This window comes from Hemiscyllium ocellatum, chromosome 32 (assembly GCF_020745735.1).
Source record: "Hemiscyllium ocellatum isolate sHemOce1 chromosome 32, sHemOce1.pat.X.cur, whole genome shotgun sequence".
NCBI lineage: Eukaryota > Metazoa > Chordata > Chondrichthyes > Orectolobiformes > Hemiscylliidae > Hemiscyllium > Hemiscyllium ocellatum.
Window position 1 is genome coordinate 21,227,177 of NC_083432.1, and position 27,407 is coordinate 21,254,583.

Sequence of the window (27,407 nt, forward strand, 5' to 3'; positions counted from 1 at the left end):
TCAGAGGTTCGGTTCACTCTGAGCACTGGTTCTGCGGGAGCTGGCTCAGTGGCAAAGACACTTTCCACATTTAAAACAAACAGAAAAAAAAATAAACAGGACTGTCTCACCTGCACACACACAACATGGATTCTGGGGAAAGAATAAGCACTACCGCAATTAGGCGGTAGTGGGAGGGTAATTAAAAAAAAGAAAAAAGGAAAAGAGAAGATAATTTTTTAAAAAATAAACAGGACTGTCAGAGATTCTGTTCACTCAGAGAGCTGGCTCTTAGGGAGCTAATATTAGTGCCAAGGATAATTGGTAATGGGATATTAGCCTCTATGGAGTTATTTCAGTTTCAATCCAAATAAAGCTTGAAGGCTGAGTGTTTTCTCAAATTATACTGAAATGAAAAACTTAAGGTCCCCCTATAAGCATCTAGCACTGAAGAAGCTATAGTTTAATGTGACTATTGCTGAGGATAGGAAAGATTACATACCACGTAGTATGGAAGAGAAGCACAAGAGCAAGGAAATAAGAGCATAAGAGAAAAGCAACAGAAATGCTTTACACAAAGCAGATCAGAATGGAGTCCCATTTTTTTCCAATAGATTTATTGACATCAGTTAGACAGGGATCATTATCAACATAATACCAAAACAACAAATCATTTGAGATTTCCATAGAACCTTTTCCTCTTTCACATTAATATTAAATTTCATTCATAATTTATGAACTAATTCTTCAGTTGCTTTACACATTGAGATGATCTCCACATCAGCGGCTCGGTTTACTAAATTATTCTATAATTTCTAGTGATTTTTCCGATTTAATTTTAATAATGTCTGTTGCATCAATCTAAGCAAATAGTCAACAAAAATGTTACACTTACATACAGTGCCAGAATTAATTACTGCTAAACTGTAGAATAATTTAATTGCAGCCATATTCTAAACTTTATTACACCTTAATGGTTAAAGTGCCTCTGCAGCATCCCAGTTCTCCCTATTTAAAATTTAGAGCATTTTGTATCAGATATTTAAGAATAAAATACACAATGTGAATTCTTTGGCAATTTGAAAGCCTAATATAAAAATGTTTTGCATTGCAATAGTTTATTTTTCCAAATATCACAATTTTTAAAAAAAGATTCCTCTAAAGGAGATCTCACTGGGCGGTGGTGCCTGGTCATCAATCAACCTCCCCCTCTTGGCCCAAATGGTCATCGCCACATTCAATTTTTTGATAATGAGAATCAGCAAGTCCAGTTGTGTCCTCTTCTAGCACTCATCATAAGTGCACTTCACCCACAGGATCACTAGATATTATCATTTATCTCGTCGCCATTTGTAAATTTTGCCATATGCAAACGTATATGAAGGTAAGAATCACACATATACAGATTAAAATGTTATCCTTAATTTACAGACTGGCTGGCAAAGTTGTACAGTACTTAAAAATTCTGAAATGAAATCAATTTGATTAGACTTACAGTGTGGAAACAGGCCCTTCGGCCCAACAAGTCCACACCGACCCGCCGAAGCGCAACCCACCCATACCCCTACATTTACCCCTTACCTAACACTACGGGCAATTTAGCTTGGCCAATTCACCTAACCCGCACATCTTTGGACTGTGGGAGGAAACCGGAGCACCCGGAGGAAACCCACGCAGACACGGGGAGAACGTGCAAACTCCACACAGTCAGTCGCCTGAGTCGGGAATTGAACCCGGGTCTACAGGCGCTGTGAGGCAGCAGTGCTAACCACTGTGCCATTTGAGGTTAAATCAACTGCGGTTTAGTTTAAATTTTTCCAAACAATTCAAATTATATTCACAATAAATTTTAATAGAGCTTAATTGCTCAACTGTTTCAAAGTTAACGACACAAGTTATAATTTTAGATAAATTATTATGGCTGTAGCATAAGTGAACTTTGCCTATATATTGTGGAAACAAGCCAAACCACAAAAAAAATGCCAAAAAAAATTATCAAGGAAATCCACATCTAACTTGTGAACTTCAGAGTTACTTAGAAGCACACATTTCAAATTGACTATTTGATATCTACATTATATTTAGTTTTTAAAGCAAGCTAAAAGGTAAAGATTATAACAAAAATACAAGCAAGTGTTCATTTTTACTGTGTCTAGCTAAGGGTTGCACAGTTAAAAGTACATTTCTGTCTTCAAGTTTGCAATAATACACACATCTATTTCTATTTCAATTTCTCAGATGGTATTAATAACCAATGAAAAGCAGACGATTGTCACAAGGTTGGAACTATCATATACTGTTTACAAACACAAGCTATTACACCAGGCAGCTTGACTGGTCCCCCCAATGTCAGTTTATTGTGCAAAGAGAAAATATTACAATCTTTTATTACCATTATAGGAACTACGTGCTAAAATTATTACTCACAGCTGCACAATCTGTATCATTGAAGTGAAAATTATTCTAGAATAAAATCAAGTTGCATTTTGGCTTGATTGCACTGCCTCCGCTGAGATTCATTGAATAGGGGGTGGAATCGGCACAACTTTAAAGGAACAAAATGCATGTTTTGGCAGAACCACCACCACGAAAATTAATTTGTTTTCTTACTAGATCAAGATGGACTCAAGTCCCGTCAAACTGTTAGACAGTGCAAAACAAGTTTTCCTGTAATAAATTTTTAAAAAGCACATTGCTGCAAATACATTGCATGTTGCTTGTTGGCTATCTTACACTGTCAATGCATTCTGAGTTTCAGGGGAACCTGGAAGCTGAAGAGAGTGTAATTTGGCTAATGAAGGGAAATTTGTCCTCACTTACACTGGCCCTCAAATGTAATCATGTGTTAGCTCTCTGTCGTAATCAAAGAGGGAATCTTTAGTAAATTTGTACCTGCTCTTCATCTAAAGGATTTTTGAAACAAGGGATTGAGCCATTCATAGGTCATACAGCACAGAAACAGACCCTTAGGTCCAACCAGTCCATGCCGACCATAATTGGACCCATCTCCCTGAGCTTGGCCCATATCTCCTCCTCAACAAACATTTCATATTCATGTACTTATCTAAATGTTTTTTTTAAATGTTGTAAGCATACCCGCATCTGCTACTTTCTCGAATTTCATTCCATACGAAACACTCACTATGTGAAAAGATTGCCCCTTGTCTTTCTTCAAGCTTTCTCCTGACACCTTAAAAAGATGCCTCCTAGACTTGAAATCCTCATCTAAGGAAAAAGACACCCGGCATTCATCTTATCTTTATTCATCATGATTTTGTTAATCTTCAATCCCCTATGCTCCAGTGAAAAAAGGCCCAGCCTACTGTCCAGCATTTACTTATAATTCAAACCTTTCATTCCTAGTAGCAACCTGGTAAATCACCTCTGAACCCTCTGCAGCTTAATAATATCCTTCCTGTAACAGGGCGACCAGAACTAGGCAGAGTACTCCAGGAAAGACCTCCCGTATAACCTCAAAATAATGACCAAACTCCTATACTCAATGGTCTAAGCAATGAAGGCAAATGTTTGCTGAACACCTTCTTAACCATCCTATCCAGGTATGATGGAAACTTCAAAAAATGTTGTACCTAAACCTCTAGCTCTCTCTGTTCTTCAACATCAGCCAAGACCCTATTTATAACTGTATAAATCCTACAATAACTTGCATTTATCCAAATAAAACTCCATCTACTAAGTCTCCAAAAGGACTCCCTTCCACCCAGACAACAGATCATCAGAGATCCTTTGAAAGTAATTTAACTACAACTTGTAATCATAGCATGACAACAACTGTGTTAAAATCTAGTTATCTGACTGGGAAGTTTACATGAACAGCATCAAAAATTCAAAACTGATGGACTAGGAATTGTGACTTCCTAAGTAGGGGAACATAATAATCGTTTCTTGAGCATTCTGTTCTCCTCCCCATCCCATCATTGGTAGTTAAGTCTGTGGCCCACTGAATCCATCTCTAAATGGACAATTTAGCGCAACACTCTTTTGCATTTTAGCATTTAATGGGCCTGTATTTGATATCTGCAAAGACAAGAATGGTGGAAAACATAATAATATTGAAAACTGTGTCATAATTTAGCACAAAGTTAAAAATCACAACACCAAGTTATAGTCCAACAGGTTTATAACTTGATGATGTGTGATTTTTAACTTTGTCCATTCCACGTCCACTCATTTCCTTGATGTATCTATGAAAGAAATTCAAGAAGCTTGGCGGCGGGGGCAAGGGGGTAGGAGAGGTGCAAAATTCTGCAACAGGAACTAAATTCTCATATTCTTTTCTCATTCATTGTCTAAGGTAAAAACCTGTAGTGGCACAGTTTGCTCCCTTAAGCCACAGAAATAATTTCCTGAATTAAAATTTCTAATAACTATAAATTGTTCATCAGCTATGGTCAATAAATAAACCTGACAAATCAACAATAAAACACTTTAATCAAGAAATAAATATATGTCATGTAGCTATAGCCAAATTAGCTCTGCTGCTTCCTGAGATGTAGGGCTGTAGTTTTTACATTCAGGGTCTCTATCCCAGAGCAGGTTCTAATTGCACTGAGACCACATCCATGCTACTCCAAGATGACCATGTAGGCCTTCTCAGAAAAGTAAACCATAAAGATCACAACATTACAGGAGCTGTTTTGGTTAGTATAACAAAACTAAATGAATCCTTTCACTTTCAATGTGTTTCTCTAAATCTCAGTTCTGTGAGCTGATGGATGCTTGAAAAGATGATACAAGACAATAGTGTTTATAAAAAGGTGTTAAACCATTTCAGAACAAAGCTTGGACCCCCAAAAAGTTCAGAGGGATCTGAATTATGTTAACTTGGCTTGGATTAAAATTCATTGAGCCTGGCTGAACTTGGATGCATCGGTCTCTCAGAAATGAAAAGAATGCATATAATTTTAATCGCTATTATCTCAAACATAGGATTCCATGACAACATTGTTTTCCCACTGCAGTCAGATTACCATTGTAACTATTTATGGTTTTATTTATAGTGGGCCTTTTCTGTGGAGGGATTTCCTTTATTAACTCCTCAAATGTTATCAATTGATCTCTCTCCCCTCTTCAGGATTGGAAAAGAAAATTGGACAGAGGGTAAAAAGGATTACTGTCCAATTTACGCAGTGACAAACTTTGCACCTCAGTAAGTAATGAGTAACACAGGGTATCAGATGAACAATAGCAGTATTTTAAGATACTAAGACCAACTGCCAAAGAAAGCACAAACATCATCACACTTATTTCAAACTAACTAGTTTTAGTCTTGTTGCATTCACGCACCTTCACCCTGCAGTGTGTACCACTTGGCTCTGACAATGTAGTGCTCTGCATATCTGGTGAAATTATCATTTTAACTTAAAATACATCAATCCCTGGAAGATATATATTGAGTACTATATTTTACAGCTGCAGTTAAAGAGCAAAACTATTTTAATGTCTGAACTTTGACTGATTGTTTCATTTTAGCAGAAGACATCAGTATAATTCAAGACATTTTCGTACTTCGAGTTCAGATCCAGTGTCATTGGTATACATTACGTACTGGCACCAGAGTAGCAGCACAGTGCAGTTCATGTTCTTTAAATAATTTATTAGTAACATCTCCTTTCCAATGCAACTTGCAGGTGTTATGTTCCCTGATTTTAGCATTTTCCATAAAGGTCTTGCAGAATTTCACAGTTAATTTCTTTTGAATCAGCAGAATTATCTAATTGTTTCTTTTCCATATAATGCATCAGCAAGCTTGATAAAAATTTGAAAATTTTCTGATACTGTATTTATTTCTGTTGTAATACAATTGAATGTCATGCAAGTCATAATCCAGTCTAGTACTTGTTTAGATTAACGTTTAATGAAACTAACCTAGATTTAAAGCAGCAAGATTTTATTTGTGGCTGGAAAACTCTTCTCAGGAGAGCACAGGAACTAGGCCCTTTTGCTTCCCTTACATATCAATCACTTGGACTTAAATGTAGGAGGAGGTCAAACTCTTCTGACGAAAGTTAGCCTGGAATGGCCAGGCACTTATGGACTGTGGTGTTGAACTTTTAACTATATTTCTTTGTTTTTCTAATTTTCAGTAAGAAGAACTGTAATGTTAAACATTGAGTTTTTTTTGACTTTTGACTTTTTTGTCATGTGTACTCAAATACAAAAGTACCGGAGGACAATGAAGAGTGTATAATATTTTTCTGCTCTGAGCCAATGGTAGTGCATGTAGGTACCATGTACCTAAGAAGACACCATAAGTGGAGAGTTGTAAACTTTTCATTGTACTCGCGAGTACATGTGATGACAATAAATCTAAACCTCTTGTAGCATGTAATAAGTACCTGGACATTCACGTGAAATCCTGTAACCTGCCATATTATGGATCGAAAGCTGGGAAACAGGAGGAGGCTGAACAGGCTTTTTATGCAGACAGAGACATGGTGGACTGAATGACCTCCTCTGTCTCCAAACATTTTGTGAAAAGTCCCATTCAAACAAAGAATGCGATAGAAAGCTTAAAATCTTTGAATTATACAATAGTAATCCCAAATTCCTAATGGTTACCCATGCATTATTTAATTAATGCATCTCACTGGCTTTTCTGAGTGATTCCTCGTTTGGGTATTTCAAATAGTTTTTGTATTTCAGTTTCCTCCGTCCAAAACTAATATCTGAGTTAACAAATTATAGAAATGGAAATTGAAGAACGATATTTTATATTTTCCCCTTCAGAAATCTAAATATTTTACCCCTTTCAACATTCCATATTCAGGGAAGATTATAATAATTACCAAACATTGATATAAGATGGCTCTATTAATCTGTGGTGAATAGGTTTGTAAAGCTGAATATATAAACATGTTCCAGATTGTGTTTTTCATCTTTTAAAAAAAACTTAAATTACTAAAAAAAAAGTGTTTCTTGAGGTTTGAAAGTACAGAGACATATCCTTGAAACAATACCACCATGTCCTGATACAATCTCTCTCCACAAATAATTAGACAAACAGCTCCCAGTAATCTATATATAACAAGAACAGGTGCATTGGTTTCAAAGGCAATCCACATTTAGCATTGGTCACAACTGTTACTGTACATAAAGTTACTAGTAATATTGGGTGTGGAAAATAATTGTTAGGCCCTGCTTATTTCAGTAAGCATTAAAATCATGCATTTTAGCTATCAAATTTACTCTATTTCTCCCCAAAGAGTATTTAAGTTGCTACCAGAAAATGGAAATTCTTCTTGAAGCTCTTTTGTGAATTTGGGAGTGGTACTATTGCCCTGCACAATCTTGAAGGAAAAGCAATATATCTTCTGCAGACTCCCATGGAACCACTTGAGCTTGAAATGCGGAGGGTTCTGCCATTTTAATCTCGGAGATCAACCGATGCAAAGGGTAGTTCTTCCTTGGAAAGACGACATCTGTTGCTGTCAAGACTATGGACGGGCAGAAGTCATTGTTGCCATCACCAATGTAGAAGATCTTCTCAAATTCAACTTCTTCACTGCGTTCTTCCAAGTGATCGTGCAGGATCTGTCTTTTGCACATGTTGTTGGGGCACTCCTGACACAGGTGAGAATGGTAAGGATTTATCACAAACGTGTTTGTGCTGTCACGGCATGCAGGATTTGTGTATATTTTCTGGAATACATTGCTTATGCCATTTGCTTGAAGAGTGCTATTAATAAAAAAGGTGTTCGCATCAGAGATAATAATGCATTCAAATAAATCTGAAGACTCCCTAAGAAACTGAAATAGGGTTAGCATCTCTTTAGTTAGTGGGGTTTCAGCTAGAATCTTTCTCATGCTTTCTTCCTTGACACCCTTTCCCCACAGGTACCGGAGGATCTTGCTCGTATGCTCAGTCCAGTGTCCATCCTCAGGAGGCTGCAGTAATTCTTCGGGAAGATTTTGGTCAGGATTACATTTGAGGATGACATAATCAGAGTTGTGTTGAATGATGGTTTCATCAAAATCAAATACAATCAGAAACTTTTTCATTTTACTATGTAGAGTTATCAGATAACAGGTAAAATGCTTCTGCAAAACAAACAAACAAAAATGCATTTAATATGTTAAGAGAATGTCAAAAGGCTTTTATCATGTGTTGTGTCAGTGGTGCTGGGTCATGTTTCCCATTTACTGACCTTAATTACAAAACAAGTATAAGAAACAATGAAGGCCTTGCATTTAGACAGTGCCATTTTCCTACTCTGGATGTTCCAATGTTGTTTCCAGGCAATAAATTCATGTTTAAGTCCACTTTAGTATTGTTTATTGGAAACAAATGTAAGAGCTCATTTGCACAGGCAATAGGTCGATCTGTTTGATGTTGTTGGTTGATGGATAAATATTTTCCCGGTAAACATCCACGCTCTTCAAATTGTGTCAAGGAATCATTTACATGCACCTGAGCAAAGAGCCAGGTGTAATAGCCCATTCAACAAACCAGTTGATTCTGATACTTTCAAATTGCAACCACATATCATGTTATTTTCAGCAATTTTTAGCTGGTCTGGCACATTGAAATAACAATACATTGTTCTGCCAGCATTTCATCATCCAGTCCTCTTGCAACTATTTATGGCAAGCAAGCAGTATCAACACTTTAGTAGAAGGGACACAGCAGAGGCAAAAATTAACAAAAGGAAACACATTTTTGTGACTAATCGTCCTTCATTGCCTTTCTGAAATAACAGCACATAGCTTGGTACCCTGTCATTAAGTCATCCTTTATTTACTTGTGAACAGTAGATGGTCTCTGACCAGCCAGCTCAAAGGCAGTCCCTGGAATGAGCAGACTCTCTGAATCCTGTTTATATCTATCAGCCAGGGTTCCCTGATTGACTCACATTACAACCCCAATCAAGGATCTCATGGTCAATGAGATCCAATAGCCCGTCACTGTAATCATTGCACTTTTCCATCCCCCCCCCCCCACCCCCCCCACGCCCCCAACCCCCACCAATTAAAAAGAAATGACCATTTGGCTTTAAAATATTTTTAAAGTAGAATTTTTGATAAAACTGTTCATAAGTTACAACGTGACAAGGTGAATTGGCCATGCTAAATTGCCCGTAGTGTTAGGTAAGGGGTAAATGTAGGGGTATGGGTGGGTTGTGCTTTGGCGGGTCGGTGTGGACTTGTTGGGCCGAAGGGCCTGTTTCCACACTAAGTAATCTAATCTAATCTAAATCTGCTCTGAAGTTCAAAACACAGTAAATATTACACTTTTTTTTAAATGCAGAGAGTAGAAAAATAAAACAATGACTTTATGTATGCACACACACAATATATGGTCCAGGTCACTTTACAGGTACATTAGGTCAGATAATCAAACACAAGCAGGGAGATTTTAAGTCGTCTTCTGTCAGAATCAGAAATGCAGGACCCCTAAAGGCTCAAATAGATATTTTCTGAATCAACCTATTCATAGATGTTACCTCTGCAGCAGGTGAAATTGGAACCCAGGCTACCTGGTCCCAAAGTAGGAACACTACTACTGCATCATTGACAGCAGTTCATACTCATTACACTTTTTTATTTAAGAACTGCGTTTTTCCTGTAGGTGTTGGTTTCTGCACAGGGAAAGATGGAAGCTAATATTTGCACTACCCTAGAGATCTACAATAAAACCCTTGTAAATATCAAAGTCCTTTGCTGTATCTGCCTCATTAGGCATAAATTGATATCAAAATATATCAGAATCATTGTATGAAATATCTGGAAGGAGGAAGTGAGATAAAGAGGTGAAAACAATGTCAGAAGGGAATGCCAGACTTTAGGACAGATGCAGAGGTGATCACTAATGGTGCAGCAATTAAAGACCGGAAAGCTCAAGGAGGCCAGGATTTGGGGATGAGAGGTGCCTTGGATGATTGGGTGCTTGTGGCACATTGGTAGTATCCCTACCTCTGAATCAGGAGGCCTAGGTTCAAGTCCCATCTGCTCCAGACATGTGACAACACATCTCTGAACAGACTTATGAAAAATATCTGACTTGGAGTTGTTGGACAGACAGGGTTTTAGAGATATTAGAGATAAGAAAAGGTAGGGCTTTGGAGAGATTTGAAAATGAAGATGAGAATTTTAAAGTTAAGGTGTTGCTTGACCAGAAGCTAATTATAGGTTAATGCACGTGGTATGTACGATGGGTGAACAGAACTTGGTACGAGTTAAGAAACAAGCAGCAGAATATTGGATGAGCTCACATTTATGAATGGTAACATGTGAGTGATCATCTGGAGCATACTGAGTTTACATGTCTAAAGTGAACAATGGCAGGAACAAGGGTTTCAGCAGCAGAGGATCTGAGGTAGGGTCTAAAATTGAGCAATGCTATGGAGATGGAAGCATGCAGTCTTAACAGATGATATTTGCGGTTCAACATGACTCCAAGGTTGTGAATTGTCTGGTATCACCTCAAGCAGCTGCCAGGAAGAAGGATGAAGTCAATAGCTGGAAATGGAGTATTGATGGATATTGAAAACAATAGCTATATTACCCAAAAAATCCAGAAAAGCTATAATAAAGTTTACATTTAATTATTTTTGTGCTTTTTTATTGACAGCGGGCACAAATTCTTTTCATTGCTGTTGCAATTTACAATTTAATGTTCAACCACATTCAATATCGAAATGTATTTTTAGTTTCTTAAATCAGGTTACTCACTGCTTGCTGAATAGACACTTAAGTAATAATGAAAACCTTGTGCTGTTTATTAATGCAGACTAAGTAGTGCTTATTACAAAAATCATGTTTGAGAGATGATGAAAATAAAAATTACCATCTAAAACTCTGCTCAACTATATTAATTCACGGAAGATGGTAATGTTGGTGGCGATGCTAGTGACATTGAGTGGAAATCAAAGCCACAATTGCACATTGAAAAATTAGCACTAGTCCTGAGTGTGCCCAGATTGTTGACTATATCCAAAGCAGAAACATCACCCCAGTCTGAGTGTCAGACAAGTTGCTCTGGGCTAACACGTAGATCCTCAACATTTCATTTCGATTTCCAACCTTTTCCAGTTAGATTGCATTAACTGGAAAAAAAAGTCTAAAATACATCAAATTAGTCAGAGCCATGTTCTTTTGTGGATGTAAAATACTGATCTCTGTGCTGTACCTTACAGTTTCAACTGTTTATTCTAAAAAAAAAATCATGCTCTAAATCAACTTGGAGTGGTATTGCTACATAATGATTCTACATAACTCCTTTGATTCATGAATAGTTTCTATGATTGCTTTTTGTTTTCAATATAGCCGAGGCAACAAATTGCTATTCTTGTGTTATTAGGAGTCTTTTTTTTTCAAAAAAAAAGTAAAAGGAATCATGATTGATAAAATTGTCTCAATTCTATGCGCCTTGTGCTATTTTATAAGTGATTCACTGACAATATTTTGTTAATGACATCAAAAACACAACATAGTTCATAGTTATTTTCTTCTCCATTACTACATAAATTCACAACAAATATTTTATTTATTGTGTCCACAAATTATGCATTCTTCCAGAGACATTTGGCAATTTGCCCAGTATTCTATCTAAAAATGTCATATTTTGTCTTACAGCTCCAAATTTATTTTAGGCAATTCTTTTTAAAGGAAAGCGGTTCAGGCAAGAAAAATGGTATAATTGATGCCCTGGCCTTTAGCTGAAACAAGTGGGTTATAATCCCTTTATATTGCCATGACCTTTAATGTATAACCACAGTTCTACAAAACATGAGGAAAACACTTTTTTGAGTAGTCTGCCTTCCAATTAAGTAGCTGGGAAGCAGGTTGGTTTGATCTGATGAGTTCAGTGCAGATGCCACAATTTTTCTTCATTTATTTGCACTGCAATTTTATTCCCTTTATATTGGAAAAAGGCAAAGAAAATATTCTCTACCACTTTATTAAAAAAATATAATTTTATTCTCTTCCCTACTCTTCTTAACACCCTTGCTGTTGCCATAGTTCACTGACCTTCATTGATCAAAGTAAGTGGAAAGTGCTTTGTTCTTTTCTTTGCAAGAATTGGCAGCACCTAATTTGATAGATATGGATTTAAAGAAGATTCCTTTGGTAAGTATCGGCAATACCATGGGAAAGTTGCCTATCAACTCATGCTAAGTTATGGGAGGTTGAGGAGGATCAATGATTTAGATTAGATTAGATTCCCTACACCGTGGAAACAGGCTTTTTGGCCCAACAAGTTCACACCGACCCTCCGAAGAGCAACTGACCCAGACCCATTTCCCTCTGACTAATGCACCTAACACTATGGGCAATTTAGCATGGCCAATTCACCTAACCTGCACATCTTTGGAGCGTGGGAGGAAACTGGTACACCCGGAGGAAACCCACGCAGACATGGGAAGAATGTGCAAACTCCACGCAAACAGTCACCCGAGGCTGAATCGAACCTCAGACCCTGGTGCTGTGAGGCAGCAGTGCTAACCACTGAGCCACCGTGCCGCCCCAGCCAATGTAAAATGGCGACAATTTTCCAGCTACATTTTTCATCTAAGATTATAACATGTTCTCAAGTCAATCTGTATCTTACCAAGAAAGAAAAACATTTTGACATAAGATCTTAATATGTCTTAGAAAGGTCTCAAAAAGTGTTACCCATGTGTTAGCCCTTTAAAAGAGCAGTTATTATTATGTAACTAAATGTGCAAGTCAGCCTGTTCACACGGCTAAAGCTAGCTGCTGGGTTGTGCCCTCACTGAAATTGGAAAGAAGTACAGAAAAATGATTGAACTTTAAGTGCAAAGTATCATCAATATAAAATAAATTTGTTTTCTTTTGCACTATTTTTTAATAAGTGCCAGAAGCTGATTCAACCCACAAAAATAGCCCCAAACTCAGAGTGAATTAAATCATGTTCCAACCCCTCTTCCCTCAAAATTCTACTCAGTCGTGGATCTTCAAGGGGGTTGTTAAAATTAATCTGAATTTTTGTTTGAAACAGACAGGCACCATTTGGCAAGTTTTAAATTCTTAAATACATATATTTTACATAGAGTTATTTTAAAGTAATATTCTGTTATTTATTTAAAATCAGGTTACTCACAAGACTGGATTCTCGTGTTATTAATAGCTTTTTTTGTGGTCGATTGTATTAGTATAAAATGCACTGGGCTATCACTGTAATATATCAATATTTTAATTCAATTACAGGAAAAAAAATTTTTAAAACTTCTACCCAATTGCATTGATCAGGGCAGCTTTTTTTGTCTGAAGACATGAAAAGTAAGTTTGAATGAAGTCAGGTACATCTTCCAGTATCATTTCAACTCCCCATCAACTCGGTCTTTTAAATAAGAGAGTGTAAGTGCCCATCTGCATTCCTGCTTGTCGAACCACAGCATCCTGTTTCAAATTGCAGCTCTCTCAAAATTCTGACAGATTAATATTTTGAGTAATTAGGGATAATGTGGACCATTCCCCTTTCAAGGCTCATCTCCAAAGGCAAATGAAACACATGGGCCTTATATCCAGGTAGAAATATTGATTGGCTATCTTTAAGAGTCCAATTCTCACCTTGAAACTAAATGGACAGCGTAAAGCATAACTGCTTGCAACCTGACATGCTTAACCAGTTTCTGTGACCTTGAAGATGCTCATTCAATCCACACAATAAGCACAGCAGCTGCTGCCATAAGCATAAACACCCTGCATCTATTTCTCAGGAAAACAAATTTAGTCACCTTCAATTTCTAACAAATAAAATCACCCAACCTTAGTTTCAGCCAGATTTCAGAACAGGTCAGTCCCTTTCATTTTACTTCACATTAAAGGCACAATCCAAAACATGTTATTATCCTCATAAATGTAAAATATTGCACATCTTCCAACTACCAGCTGCTGAAACAGGATTATAAATAGACTACAGTAAAACATGCAACCATTATGTCATCCTGAAGCAGCATTTCTTTTTAAAATGGAGGGCATTCCAATTTGTGGCCATTTGGATGCTGCCTGATCTGCTGTGCTTTTCCAGCAACACATTTTCAGCTCAATTTGTGGCAAATGCCAAGAATCCAACTTTATTGACTTCTCGTCCATCTACAGCTATTGTACTTCAGCAGCAAGTATAGCTTTTCCTAGCGCCAAACCTATGTTTACCATCATAAAAGAAGAGGAGAAACATCAAAACTAGTTCAAACTAAGGAAAGGAACCACCTATTCCGTCTCCTCAAGGATAATACAGACACTACAGATCATGTCAGGACCCCTTTTGAAGGTAGTGAGTGAACCAAATATTAAATTGATTAAGAGATTGGTATAAATAGTAAGGGAGTTCTTCTTTATTCTCATTCTTTTGGTGGGCTCTCTGCAATGTCTTCTCCTACTCATCATCCGCAAATGCCACGTTTTATTAATTCCTCATTGGTACCTTACTTGCCGGATCCTTTCCAAACCAAACAGTATTGTCCCTGTTTCTCACTCTTCTGTTAGTTCTCACTAGCTATGGCTTTCTCTTGTACTAGTCTTGGAATTCTCAGAATAAAATTCCTTTGTTTAAATTGGACACAGCAAACCTCCTAATAGAATTAAGGATATTTCAAGTTTGTTCAGATCTATGGTGCCTAAATTCACGGATGTCTAATACAGAAAAATAGCAAACTATTAAGATTTGCCTAACAGTCAGGAATGAAAGTCTCCACACTTTTAACTTATCAGGATTAATAGCTGAAGAGTTAAGACACCCCAGAAGATATGGGACATGTTAGAAGATCAATTCAGAATCAGATTAAACTTGCACATCAATTGATTAAAATTCATGCCTTTTAAACTCAAGGCTACAGAATCCATAACCACTTTGATAAGCAGATGCAAGAAAATCATGTTATGATCTTTTAGATGATAAGTGAGCAAGCAGAATTTTCAAATTGGTGACCACATCCAGACAAATGGATGCTTTTCAAAAAGCTTTGCCAGAAAAACAACTATAGTGTCGAAGAACTAGTGAAGCACAAACATAAGTATGAAGCAATCCTCACAGATTGACAAAGCTTACAAGTCACTAATTACAAACTTGATGCTTGACACAATCACTAGAACTCCCAAACGTAGCAACACGTGAAAGTTGCGGCCTTCTGCATACACCATGGAAATACTCAGCTTTTGATCATTTTTACAAGATGCATTACAAAGGCAGTGCACTCAGGAAAAGGTTGATGCAGCTACAAAAAGCGATATGCCAACCCAAACAAACCATGCACAAGGACTATCTTCAATATATAGTAAAGACCATCTGGCATCGCATTGGATGTATAGAGATGAAGTGATCTGGATGTTAGAACTCGAAAATATACACGTGGAGACAAAGAGTGGCATGTACATGTATCACACTGTCAATCTCCTAGAAGACATCAATATCATTACACTATCTGAACTTTGGCAAAAATTCTAATTAACTGTCCTCGGAAAACCAATGACTGTTTATTATTAACTTATTGACATAGGCACAAGTGACCATATATTATACCTGTGAATTACAAACATCATATACTCTCAAGACAAGAGACAAAAATCAGTAAAGGTAAAACATACAGCATGTCAGGGGTCACCAATTTCATTTACTAGATCATTCGTATTGGAAAGTACTGTCAAACCACCCAGATGTCAGATAATAGAGACAGGCAGATACACCAACACGTGTTACCTCCTACTTGTAACATGCTATGGAATCAGAGACACAACAGAAACCATTGCAGATTATTCAGGAAACACATGCAGAACGAAAGAAGAAAGAAGAACGAACACTTCACTTCCTGTTGAATTAGTGGAGCTAAAATCTCAACTCTCTGACATGGAGAGAGAAATGAAAGCTCAAGTTGAAAACTCTGAACTAACTTGAGAACACCATCTTGATATCAGATATCTCTGCTCTGCTTACAAAATGAATTGAGCCCAGGAGGAGAAATAAAGAAAGCAGGTTGAACTCCAAGTTTTGAATCAACAATTCAATGAAAATATTACTAGTTTACAGGAAACAGCTCAGGCTCAGCAGGAACATTTATTGAAACATTGGCTTGAGCTCAAAGCAAAGAAAAAGCATTGAGGAAAACGACAGACCTACAAAACATAAAGAGGCAGTGCCCACACAATGAGCTGAAACAGTCCTTTCATAAATAAATGCCAGCAATGATGCCTTAATAGAAATACTTGAGTCGGATATAGAGGAAATTAATGTCTGACATGGCAGGTAGGAGAGCTCCAGGTTTCAAAGAAAACAAAAAGAAAAGAAAATTGTTAAGAGGCCGGACAGTTATTAGAGTAGGTTACAAATGGGAAAAGTATATTTGATCAACAGAAGAATCAAATCAATTCATGGTTAAACCAGAAGCTCGAAGCTCTTAACAAACAAACCAATAACAGTCAAGAAGATAGGAACCATTCAAACCAGCTTGAGAAAAAAGATAAGTAAATAGCTAATCTGGAGCAAAATCTAGCAATAGTGCGTCAGGCTCAGAACCTTCCGGAAGAGCAACTACAATCCATGTAAGAAAAACATGACAACACAAGCAATAATAACATTGGTGACTCTGAAAATCCAGAATACCTCCAGATGATGCCACTCTCCCAAAATCTGGATATATAAACACACATTTACTTTTATTGTAAACAGCTCTATTGAAAAAAGGAGCGGGTGTGAATGGTATATATGTCCCTTTCCTTTAAGATAAGTCACTTTGTACACAGTTAAGATAAGTACACAGTTCCATGTACTGTGTAAATGTACAAGGTTGCAAACACTGGAATCAGTTGGCTTGTTGTAATGTCTGTTTTATAACTTGTAATGTGTTTTACTGTTTTAAATAAATTAATCCACATGGTTGATCAATTCCTAATGATCAATTGAACATCATAATTAATATAACTACTATTAGCAACAAGTCATATATCTAGAGCTATAATAAACTTCACCTTATCTTGTCCTTGTTCATATTGTCGAAATTATTCATCTCTTGGTGCAGCATATTATAGACCAGACCAAACCCACTCAAAATATATTAAGATGGTCTAGACCCTAACCTTTTATTTCAAATGTGAAGTGTTGAGTTCCAGATGCAATTCAACTGGTCAAACTACCAGATTTGAAGCAAAACACACTTTATTCATAGCCCTGGAACGTCAGAAGCTGAGGGGTGACCTTATAGAGGTTTACAATATTATGAGGGACATGAATAGGATAAATAGACAAAGTCTTTTCCCTGGGGTAGGGAGTCCAGACCTAGAGGGCATAGGTTTAGGGTGGGAGGGGAAAGATATGAAAGAGACCAAAGGGGCAACTTTTTCACACAGAGGGTGATATGTGTATCGAATGAGCTGCTAGAGGAAGTGGTGGAGGCTGATACAATTGCAATATTTAAGAGGCATTTGGATGAGTATATGAATAGGAAGGGTTTGCAGGGATATGGGCTGGGTGCTGGCAAGTGGGACTAGATTGGGTTGGGATATCTGGTCGGCATGGATGAGTTGGACCGAAGGGTCTCTTTCCATACGTACACCTCTATGACAGTTAAAAAAATAACAAAAAGAAGAAAATAAAGAAAACTGGCTTAGCTGTAACGCTATCAAAATGATTTATCAAATAATAGATACAGTAACTAACTGTTCCAACATAGTAACATTCAATAAACAGCCTTTTAACAAAGGAAAATTCAGAAAACCAGATTGTTTCACATGCAACTCTCATGGTAGGAGGAGAACCCCAGCTTTTAACTGGGGCCGAAAGATGAAAAAACAGCTTCCACATCTTCAAGATCCCTGCAGCAACTGCTACTGAAAAACTAAAAAAAAACCCAAAAATCCTGGATCTGTGGGAGCTGTACCCATTGAGGCTGCTTGGATCATTCCAACTTTAAAAAAGACCTCAAAGCCTCACAAGCTGTTTACTCAAGTGACTTTGCACAGATTGTTTGGCGCCTCTGTCTTAAGACCTCCATTTAAAAAAAAATTAAAAATAGATCTCAAAGGCATAGTATCATCACAAGCAATAACAACAACAACAACAACCCCTGTTCTTTCTTGGATTTTAAAAATTGGTGACAATGTTTTAAAGTGTTAGCCAGACACTGATCTTTCTTATAAAGTGTTGGTGTTCTTTCCCAATTTACAGTTGACGTTGCTTGCTAGAAAATGAAAGTAGCCTTTGAAAGAACCACACAGGAAGAGAAAAGACTCTTACAACTTGTAAGTTGAATTGGTGCTTGAAAGAGGATATATATTCTTTTAATTATTTCAAAAGAACTGTTATTTTCATAGGAGAAATAAGAGGGTTACTTACTCCTTAGAAGGTAAGAAGATAAATGGGGTAGTGGAGCAGAGAGACCTAAGATACTGTGCATAAACTGTTAAGAGAACTAACAAAGTTGATCAGGCTAGGAGATGAGCCAAAGTACTGAGGTTTATAAGAATAGAATACAAAACTAGAAAAGTGCTGTTAATAACTTCGAGTAAAAAGTGAGGTCTGCAGATGCTGGAGATCAGAGCTGAAAATGTGTTGCTGGTTAAAGCGCAGCAGGTCAGGCAGCATCCAAGGAAAAGGAAATTCGACGTTTCGGGCAAAAGCCCTTCATCAGTTAATAATAATAATAATAATAGACCACCTGTGGAGTTTTAAAGTGTCCTGGTCTCTTTGCTGCAGAAAAGATACTGAAAAACTTGCGAGAATATGGAAAAAATTTACAAGAATGTTAGTAGAATTTGGAGGGCACAACTGTCAGGCAAGATTGAAGTGGTTGGAGACCATTTCTATGAGAATGTCAATACTTACCAGAGGACTGGGGTAGTTCATTACATTTATGGAGTTCAAGAGGATGGATGGGGAAAACGGATTCTATTTGCGTGTTGCGGTTCTGTTCGCCGAGCTGGAAGTTTGTGTTACAAACGTTTCGTCCCCTTTCTAGGTGACATCCTCAGTGCTTGGGAGCCTCCTGTGAAGCGCTTCTGCTATGTTTCCTCCAGCATTTATAGTGGCTTGTCTCTGCCGTTTCCGGTTGTCAGTTGCTGTCCGCTGCAGTGGCCGGTATATTGGGTCCAGGTCGATGTGTTTGTTGATAGAATCTGTGGATGAGTGCCATGCCTCTAGGAATTCCCTGGCTGTTCTCTGTTTGGCTTGCCCTATAATAGTAGTGTTGTCCCAGTCGAATTCATGTTGTTTGTCATCTGCATGTAGCCACACACGCAGATGACAAACAACATGAATTCGACTGGGGCAACACTACTATTATAGGGCAAGCCAAACAGAGAACAGCCAGGGAATTCCTAGAGGCATGGCACTCATCCACAGATTCTATCAACAAACATCGACCTGGACCCAATATACTGGCCACTACAGCGGACAGCAACTGACAAACGAAAGCGGCAGAGACAAGCCACTATAAATGCCGGACAAAACATAGCAGAAGCGCTTCACAGGAGGCTCCCAAGCACTGAGGATGTCACCTAGAAAGGGGATGAAGCGTTTGCAACACAAACTCCCAGCTAGGCGAACAGAACCGCAACGAGCACCCGAGCTACAAATCTTCTCCCAAACTTTGAACATCTACTTGTGTGCATGTCCAGAATGATGCAATAAGAGCAGCTGACAGTTTAAAGAAATAAGTTAAGAGTAAATATTTAAAAGAGTGAAAAGAATGTAGTGATTGTAATAGCAATTAAAGAACAGCTTAATGCATCCATAAAAGGGAAAAGGAATCAAGAGATGTGGGAGCAGGATAGGAAGAGGCAATTATGGCATAAGGTGGCTTACGTGGAGTATGAAAGGTAAATCCGCCACACTCCAGCAGACCATAGGGCTGCTCTCTCATTAGAGGGAGACAAATGAGGTTGGTTTAACCTGAGGGTCATCATGCCTCAGGAGAGGGGATACTTTGAAAAGGAGAGTCCTTCATGGCAGTCTCAGCCAGTGTGGAGATTGAACCCATGCTGTTGACATCACTTTGCATCATAAACCAATGAGCCAATGACTCAGCATAACAATAAGCAATAAGATATATGTCAATATTGTTCCTTCATCAGGAGCTTCCAGCACCAGCTTTCCTCAGACACTGATGCATCTTGAACCAGAGGCTTCAATTGCATAAAGGCCAACCTACTAGTTCAGAATTTGTTTAGCATTGCATTAAGTAAAATTCATCAATGTTGGCTGAAAATAATTGACTAGAGTTGACTTAGTATACTAACTTGCTTTTCGAGATCTAAACACTAAATTGACGCAGTACTAATTTTAAACAATGCTTTACTTGAAAGAATAAGTAGGCTTAACTTACCAGAACTGGGTCATTTACTGACTATTGGCAACCCTTTATTAGGGAACTTAAAGAAAGTAGCTTATGTGTGACACAATCAGCTGAGCTGATGTTGGAAATACAACCTGACAACATTTCTATGCTCTTTGAGTGAAATGGAAATATTAGCCACAGGGAATTTGTAATAGCTTTGATCAAAAGCAATACATCAAATGGATGTTTCCCTTTCTCTTGGAGCAAACATTAATGTGTGTGAATGTATGTAAGAGAGTAGCGAGGGTGGGGGTTGATGCGCAAGAAATTTTCCATCATAAATGATATGGCAGAGCCAATCTTTACATTTAATTGCAATGCATCAGGGTGTGTGTGTGAGGAACTCCCTTGGGAGAAGAACCTTGTCACTTTCGACATGATTAAATGGTCAATTACAATGATGTTAACATAGCTTTTACTATTTAATTTTAACAATTTCACTGGGTCAAATTTTACAGTGAAAGCAAGGCAAGAACATAACTGCAATCAGCAATGCTTAAAACATGACGTGAGAAAAAGATGGATGACACAGTGGCTTGCACCAGGGACTCAGGTTCAATTCCATCCTCAGGCAATTGTATGTGTGGAGTTTGCACATTCTCAATGTCTGTGTGGATTTCCTCTGGATGCTCCAGTCCCTTCCCATAGTCCAAACATGGGTTAGGTGGATTGGCCATGCTAAATTGTCTATAGTGTCCAGGGATGTGGAGGCTACGTCGGTTTGCCATGGGAAATGCAGCGTTACAGGGATAGGGTAGGGGAATGGGTCTGGATGAGATGTTCTTTGGTGTGCACTTGATGGGTCAAAGAGCCTGCTTCCACACTGTAGGGAATCTATGATTCTACAGTAACCCTCGTTCTCTTGTCAGACACGTGCAGGTCTTGTGGGAGACGAATGGCATAATTTAGACCTGTTCAGGCAAGAGGGTGTTTAAGTGATCATATGTCAATCGTTACTGATGTCAGGTCAACATGAGTGAGTGCTTTGTTCCCTGTGACCACCTGACATTTACTCCTGTGATCAGATAGTAAGGAGACCCCAGCTCTCCATCTCTCAAATCGACAAACACACAAACTGTCATAATGGTCTGAGCTCCACCCTCTGCAGCTATTCATTCAGACATGGCTAGGTGGCCAACTCTTTGCCTCTCCCTTGTGTTGTGTGTGATGCTTTTGAACAAGCACAGTAATCTTGCAGTAGAATAATGAGAATTGTTAAAACATAGAATACAAAAAAAATGTAGAAATAAAGAAACTCTCTGGTGATATTTTATTTATTTTCAATAGTACCATCCATCACAGACCATCAATTTTAATTTTGTAGTTTAACCTTCTTACAAAAGATATTAACAGTGCCTTTATACCATTACTTTTTAAATCAATGATCATCCAAAATGTCACTGGTTTGAACTACAAATGCACAATGTACCTGTATTTCTAGTTCTTTATAGGGAAGAAATATAGCAGAGCCTTCAGGGGCTATTTGGAGTCTGTAACCATATGGAGGGACAACAATTCATTGGATAATCTGGGAAATATTTAATCTTCCCTTTTAATGCTAGGCAAAGACAATCATCCAAATATTAAAAATCATCTGACTGAGAAGTAGACTTCAGTGCAAGTGACTTGTTCAAGTCAGGTTTGCTCATCACATTTTTTTGAGTCTACAATCTGTAGCACAACAATACTCTAAAACAAATGCCTACAGTTAGAACAAAAACTCTCAGGTCAAAGTCAATGTTGATCAATTACTACATTTCATAACCTACCTTCAATGTTCCAGCTGCTTCTCAATTAATCTATTTATCAATTCAACTGGGACTTTAAAGCATAAAATAAAATAAAGATATAAAATGAATGAACATAGGATTAGTCCATCAATGACTCAAAGAGGAAGTTAAAAATCACATAACACCAGGTTATAATCCAACAGTTTATTTGGCAGCACTAGCTTTCGGAGTGCTGCTCCTTCATCAGATGGTAGTGGTTTATCAGATCCTGATGAAGGAGCAGCGCTCTGAAAGCTAGTGCTTCCAATTAAATCTGTTGGACTATAACCTGGTGTTGTGTGATTTTTAAATTTGTACACCCCAGTCCAACAGCAGCATCCCCAAATCAAAGAGGAAGAAACCAACATTTTGTTGTGTAAACCTTCGATACCCGAGTAAAAAAAAAGTCAACTGATTCCAATAATTTCAAGTTGATGACTTTCCAGTACTTGTGGCTTTTTTACTCTTCAAGAAAATTTTATACCACATAAAGCAACCCTGTTATGGCTCATCACAGAAAATGTTTTAGTCACATGTAGGTATCAATATTTGGGGAAGATACTGATATCTACATAATCAGCCATTCATCTTGGAAAATCTAAAGAGGAATATGTGTACATTCAAGAAAGAACCTTTCTTTAGCAGTTTTATGGATTGTTGTAAACTATTTTGCCAAAAGACTTTATTTGGAATGAGTCCAGAACAATGATAGACAGAGACCTGCCTTATCTCCATAATTTCAGCAAAAGCACAAAGATCCATTTCTAAATATAGTTCATCAAAAATCAGGATAAAAATCGCATGTCTTCTGTGTGTAATAAGATAATTAAATTTTATGGCACTTCCTGATTTTGAGACTTGCTATGGTAAGTTCTTTGCACATAATGAACTGCTAAACAATTGCATGGGGAGGGTTCAATTTTTTTTAAGGATATTGACAAATATTGCCTTCAAGATGAACAATTTCATAGTATTATTCAGATAACATTTGAGGGAAATTAGGTATACATTAGTGCAGTGCTGACTCCATTACCTATTTTTTCATGGTCATTCTAGATTTTCTCGACTTTAGGAGAATGAAAAGAGGAGCTATTGCCATAGACAAGAAGTGTCACAATAATTATTTGACAGCTTCGCACATTTGGAATTGATGAGATCTTTGGCTCCTGGGTGAGTTTGCTGATCAGGGTTCTTGCATTTTATAGACGACAAGAAACCCAGCTAGGAAGATACCTTTTCTTCAAGGTACCTTGAGGAAGATGCCATTCTAAATGAAGTCAAACACTTGCTTCATATTTTACAGGACAGTTTTAAAACTAAACATAGGGTCATAGAGATGTACAGCACAGAAACAGACCCTTCGGTCCAACCTGTCCATGCCAACCAAATATACCAACCTAATCTAGTCCCACTTGCCAGTACCCAGACCATATCCCTCCAAACCCTTCCTATTCATATACCCATCAGATGCCTTTTAAGTGTTGCAATTGTATTAGCCTTCACCACTTTCTCTGGCAGCTCATTCCATACACGTACCACCCTCTGCGTGAAAAAGTTGCCCTTAGGTCTCTTTTATATCTTTCCCCTCTCACCCTAAACCTATGCCCTCTAGTTCTGGACTCCCCGACCCCAGGGAAACGAATTTGTCCATTTACCCTATCCATGCCCCTCATGATCTTATAAACCTCTAAGGTCACCCATCAGCCTCCGACACTCAGGGACAACAGCCCCAGCGTATTCAACTGCTCCCTGTAGCACCAATCCTCCAACCCTGGAAACATCCTTGTAATTTTTTTCTGAACCCTTTCAGGTTTCACAACATCCTTCCGATAGGAAGGAGCCCAGAATTGTACGCAATGTTCCAAAAGTGGCCTCGTCAATGTCCTGGACAGCCGCAACAGGGAACAATAAATCAACAGTGCTGCTATTTCTGGTTCTATGCAAATAACACAGGCTAATTCCACGTTAAGGGTGTGGCACTGAAATAAATGGAACACCTTCTTAAAAGCATTCAAACACACTAAATGTGAGCAGTAAATTAATGTTTTAAAAAAGAAAACACCGGTTTAGATTATTTTGTTGCAGTTTACAGTGTGGGGGAATCATTGTTAAAACCTTGGTTTGTTCATCCCTGGGATTTTGTCAACAAAGTTACTTTTTATGACTGTACAAACTTCACAAAGTCATCGAATTGTCTTATTGAGCAGGCAGTGTTGCACAAGGCAACATAACAATCCAACCACACCAAAGCAGCAGACAGTTAATTCTAACTACTGAATATTAACTGTCTCATAGATAGTTAAAACTCGAAAACAAAGAACTGTGGATGGTGGAAATCATAAACAAAAACAGAAACGTTTGAAAAAAAAAACTATAGGTCTAGCAGCATCTGTGGAGAGAAAGCAGAGTTAACATTTCGGGACCAGTGACATTTCTTCAGAAGTGGAGTTCAGACTGCTGAGTTTTTCCAGCAATTTCTTGTTTTGTTTCCATCAAATTCAAGTTGAGCAATTCAAGTTTCACTTCCAGAATAGATATAAAACCATCAATGCATAATCTTATGGCACAGGAGTCCATTCTGGCCATAATAATTATGTCAGATCTTTGAGGACTATTCATTTAGATTCATAAACCTATTGTTTCCCTTTTTATTTAAGTATGTATAGACATTTTTTTGAACACCGCTATTAAATCTGTTTATTCTATCATTTTCAGGTAGCATATTCCAATTCTTAACAACTTATACAATTAACACTTTTTTTGCTTCATTTTCCTCGAGGTCTTTTCACCTATTATCTATAATCTGTGTTTTCAAGTCACCGACACAGCATGTCAGTGGAAATATTACGCAGAGCCCTGTTCTTTGGAAGCAGAAACAATCTGTACGAATTGAGCATGTTTCAACAAAATACTGGCAGTCATTCTCTGACTCATTTCCCAGGGCAATGCCATGACTAATCAAGAGTCGACTTGGCTAGTTTATATTTAAAGAAAGCTTGGTAATTAACATACAGTGATAAGAAAAAGATTTAAAATGGGTCTGAGGGACAACGTTTTGACACAGAAGGTAATTCTCTTCTCACACTGGATAATGTTTTTTAGCTTTTACATTGGTGTGTCTTGCAAATCATCCAGATGAATGAAAGACAAAAAGCTTTGATCAATGTCTTTTTCATCAGTGCCGAATACTTCATATATTATGCTATATGTGGACGTTTATGTTAATTCTTTTTTATGACCAAACAATCCATGGATTCTTCCCTTTCTATGGCAGAAAGTTATGCACTACAATTCTAATTGACATTTAGTGAACTACTTGAAATTACACAGTAACATAACCACCCGGAGCACAGCTCCTTATGTTATTGGAAATAAATTGCTAGAGATTAGAGGAATACACACAATGGATTATTGAAGAATTATCCTACAGCTGTTTCGAATAAAGTGAGGATTCAGTGCAAAAAGAGTGCTGGGATTGGGGGAAGATTTGACATCGATAACAAAAAGGGTGACATGGTGCTTAGTGACTAACACAGCTCCTCAAAGTGTCAAGGACCTGGGTTTGATTCCACCCTTGAACGACTGACTGCTTGTTATGCAGTTTGTGCATTCTCCCAGTGTCTGCGTGAGTTTCCTCCCACAGTCCAAAGATGTGCAGGTTAGGTGGATTGGCTATGCTAAGTTGCCCACAGTGGACATGCTGGGTGGATTGGCTTTGGGAAATGGAGGGTTACAGGGATAGGGGAGGTGAGTCTGGGTGAAATGCCTTTGAAAGGTCGGTGTGGACTGGATGGGCCAAATGGCCTGTTCTATCACTCACTCCACTCAGCATCAAATCAACAGCCCAACTCTGGTGTGAGTCCGTCCTTGTAATCGAGAGGTTTTGTTTTTAAAACATTAAAAGCCAGGAACCGGCTTGTCGCCGTGGGGGAATCCTTCAGTTTGAGCATTGAGCTGGCATCTGCGCAGTCTGCCTCTCAGAATCCGCTACTGACATTGCAGCTTCCTTCCAGCTCGTCTTTGTGATAATTGTCAGGCAGTGGAAAGGGAGAAGGCAGAAGAAAGCGCGACCGGAATACTTCACTAATTTATATCATTTGTTAAAAAGCTTCAGATCAATGGGGAGAATTTGCGCGGAAACATTGTAACTGTTACACAAATAAAGATCAATGCAGGAATTCTGTTAACCTTGAAGATAGAAACTTTAAACATCTTCCCACACCCACATCCACTGTTCTGGGAACTGACCTTCAAATCAGCCAAGGATTTATGCCCAGATCAACAAATATCTTTATCGGCCAATCCTTCAGCCCAGCAAAACCAAACTGATAAGATTCGGGTGAAAAATCCTTTCATTTTTTTTTAGAAAAGCACCTCAGCTGGAGTGTCACTGACACAAAAGAAAACAGTTTGAACAGTGAAATCTCCGCTTGCTCCTACTCTCCCGCGGAGCATAGACATAGACTTACGAGTATTCAAAAGAAATGTGTGAAACCACGGCGGTTGAATAGGGAGAGGGAGTGGGAGAGGGAGAGAACATACATACACTGGCATGGAAGGTTCCCACTTGCACCGAGCTCCTGTTAAAGATGTAACAATGATGTTTCCAGGAAGCGGGTTCGAGGAAACTGCTTATTTCAGGAGGAGGGGTTTTCTTTTGTGACGCTCCCAGGAACATAACCAATAGAAATCCCAGCAACTTAGAGACAAGTGACTTGGGGGCAGAAGGTGGAGCTACCGCGGGGTGCGGGTTTATTACAGACAGTCCTTCCCTTTGACTCATCACTTAAGCCCACAAGCCCAGAGAAATTCAGCATCTGTGGGGAGAGAAACAGACATTGACGTCTCACACCCCTCACCTTCAAGCAGAGACTTAAGCACCGTGATTCTAGGTTCTCTAGCTAGGGGAAACAACCTGTCAGCATCTTCATTCCTGATGAAGGGCTCCTGCCCGTAATGTCGATTTTCCTGCTCCTCGGATGCTGCCTGACCTGCTGTGCTTTTCTAGCACTCTCGACTCTGATCTCCAGCATCTGCAGCCCTCACTTTCTCTCAGCATCCACAGTTAAGCTCTCTCAAAACCAATGAGGCCAGTTCACATTCTCCTAAACGTATAAAAATAGGCCCAGTCTACTTCATCTCTCCTCATAGGACAACGCCAATCAACCTTAGATAGAGCCCTGCTAAGACAAATATTTCCTTCCTGTGATATAAGGACTATATGGTACTCCAGATATGGTTGTAATAAATTCCTATACAATTGCAGTAAGATTTCCTTGTTCTTTTACTCTAAATCCCTTGTTGGAAAGCTAACATAGAATTTTCCTTGTGGTGCAGTGGTATTGACCCT

General features: G+C 38.2%; 2 protein-coding genes across 2 annotated transcripts in view; both read right to left on the bottom strand.

The window, feature by feature from the left end:
* Window positions 1-26,668, bottom strand: part of eftud2 (elongation factor Tu GTP binding domain containing 2) — a 95,622-nt gene extending 68,954 nt beyond the window's left edge. The window contains exon 1 of the mRNA XM_060848904.1: window positions 26,604-26,668. The gene's annotated coding sequence lies outside the window, so the exon portion shown is untranslated. The remainder of the gene's footprint in view (window positions 1-26,603) is intronic.
* LOC132830942 (phosphoethanolamine/phosphocholine phosphatase-like) lies at window positions 613-26,667 on the bottom strand. Its single transcript, XM_060848905.1, has 2 exons — window positions 26,604-26,667; window positions 613-8,040 (listed from the first exon to the last, which is right to left on the bottom strand). The coding sequence occupies exon 2, from the start codon at window positions 7,999-8,001 to the stop codon at window positions 7,273-7,275; it is 729 nt and encodes a 242-aa protein (XP_060704888.1). The 5' UTR covers window positions 8,002-8,040; window positions 26,604-26,667; the 3' UTR covers window positions 613-7,272.
* Window positions 26,669-27,407: the final 739 nt, after the last annotated feature.

Bases quoted from the DNA above. Each gene is read 5' to 3' on its own strand.
- LOC132830942 (XM_060848905.1), bottom strand. From the start codon at position 8,001: ATGAAAAAGTTTCTGATTGTATTTGATTTTGATGAAACCATCATTCAA.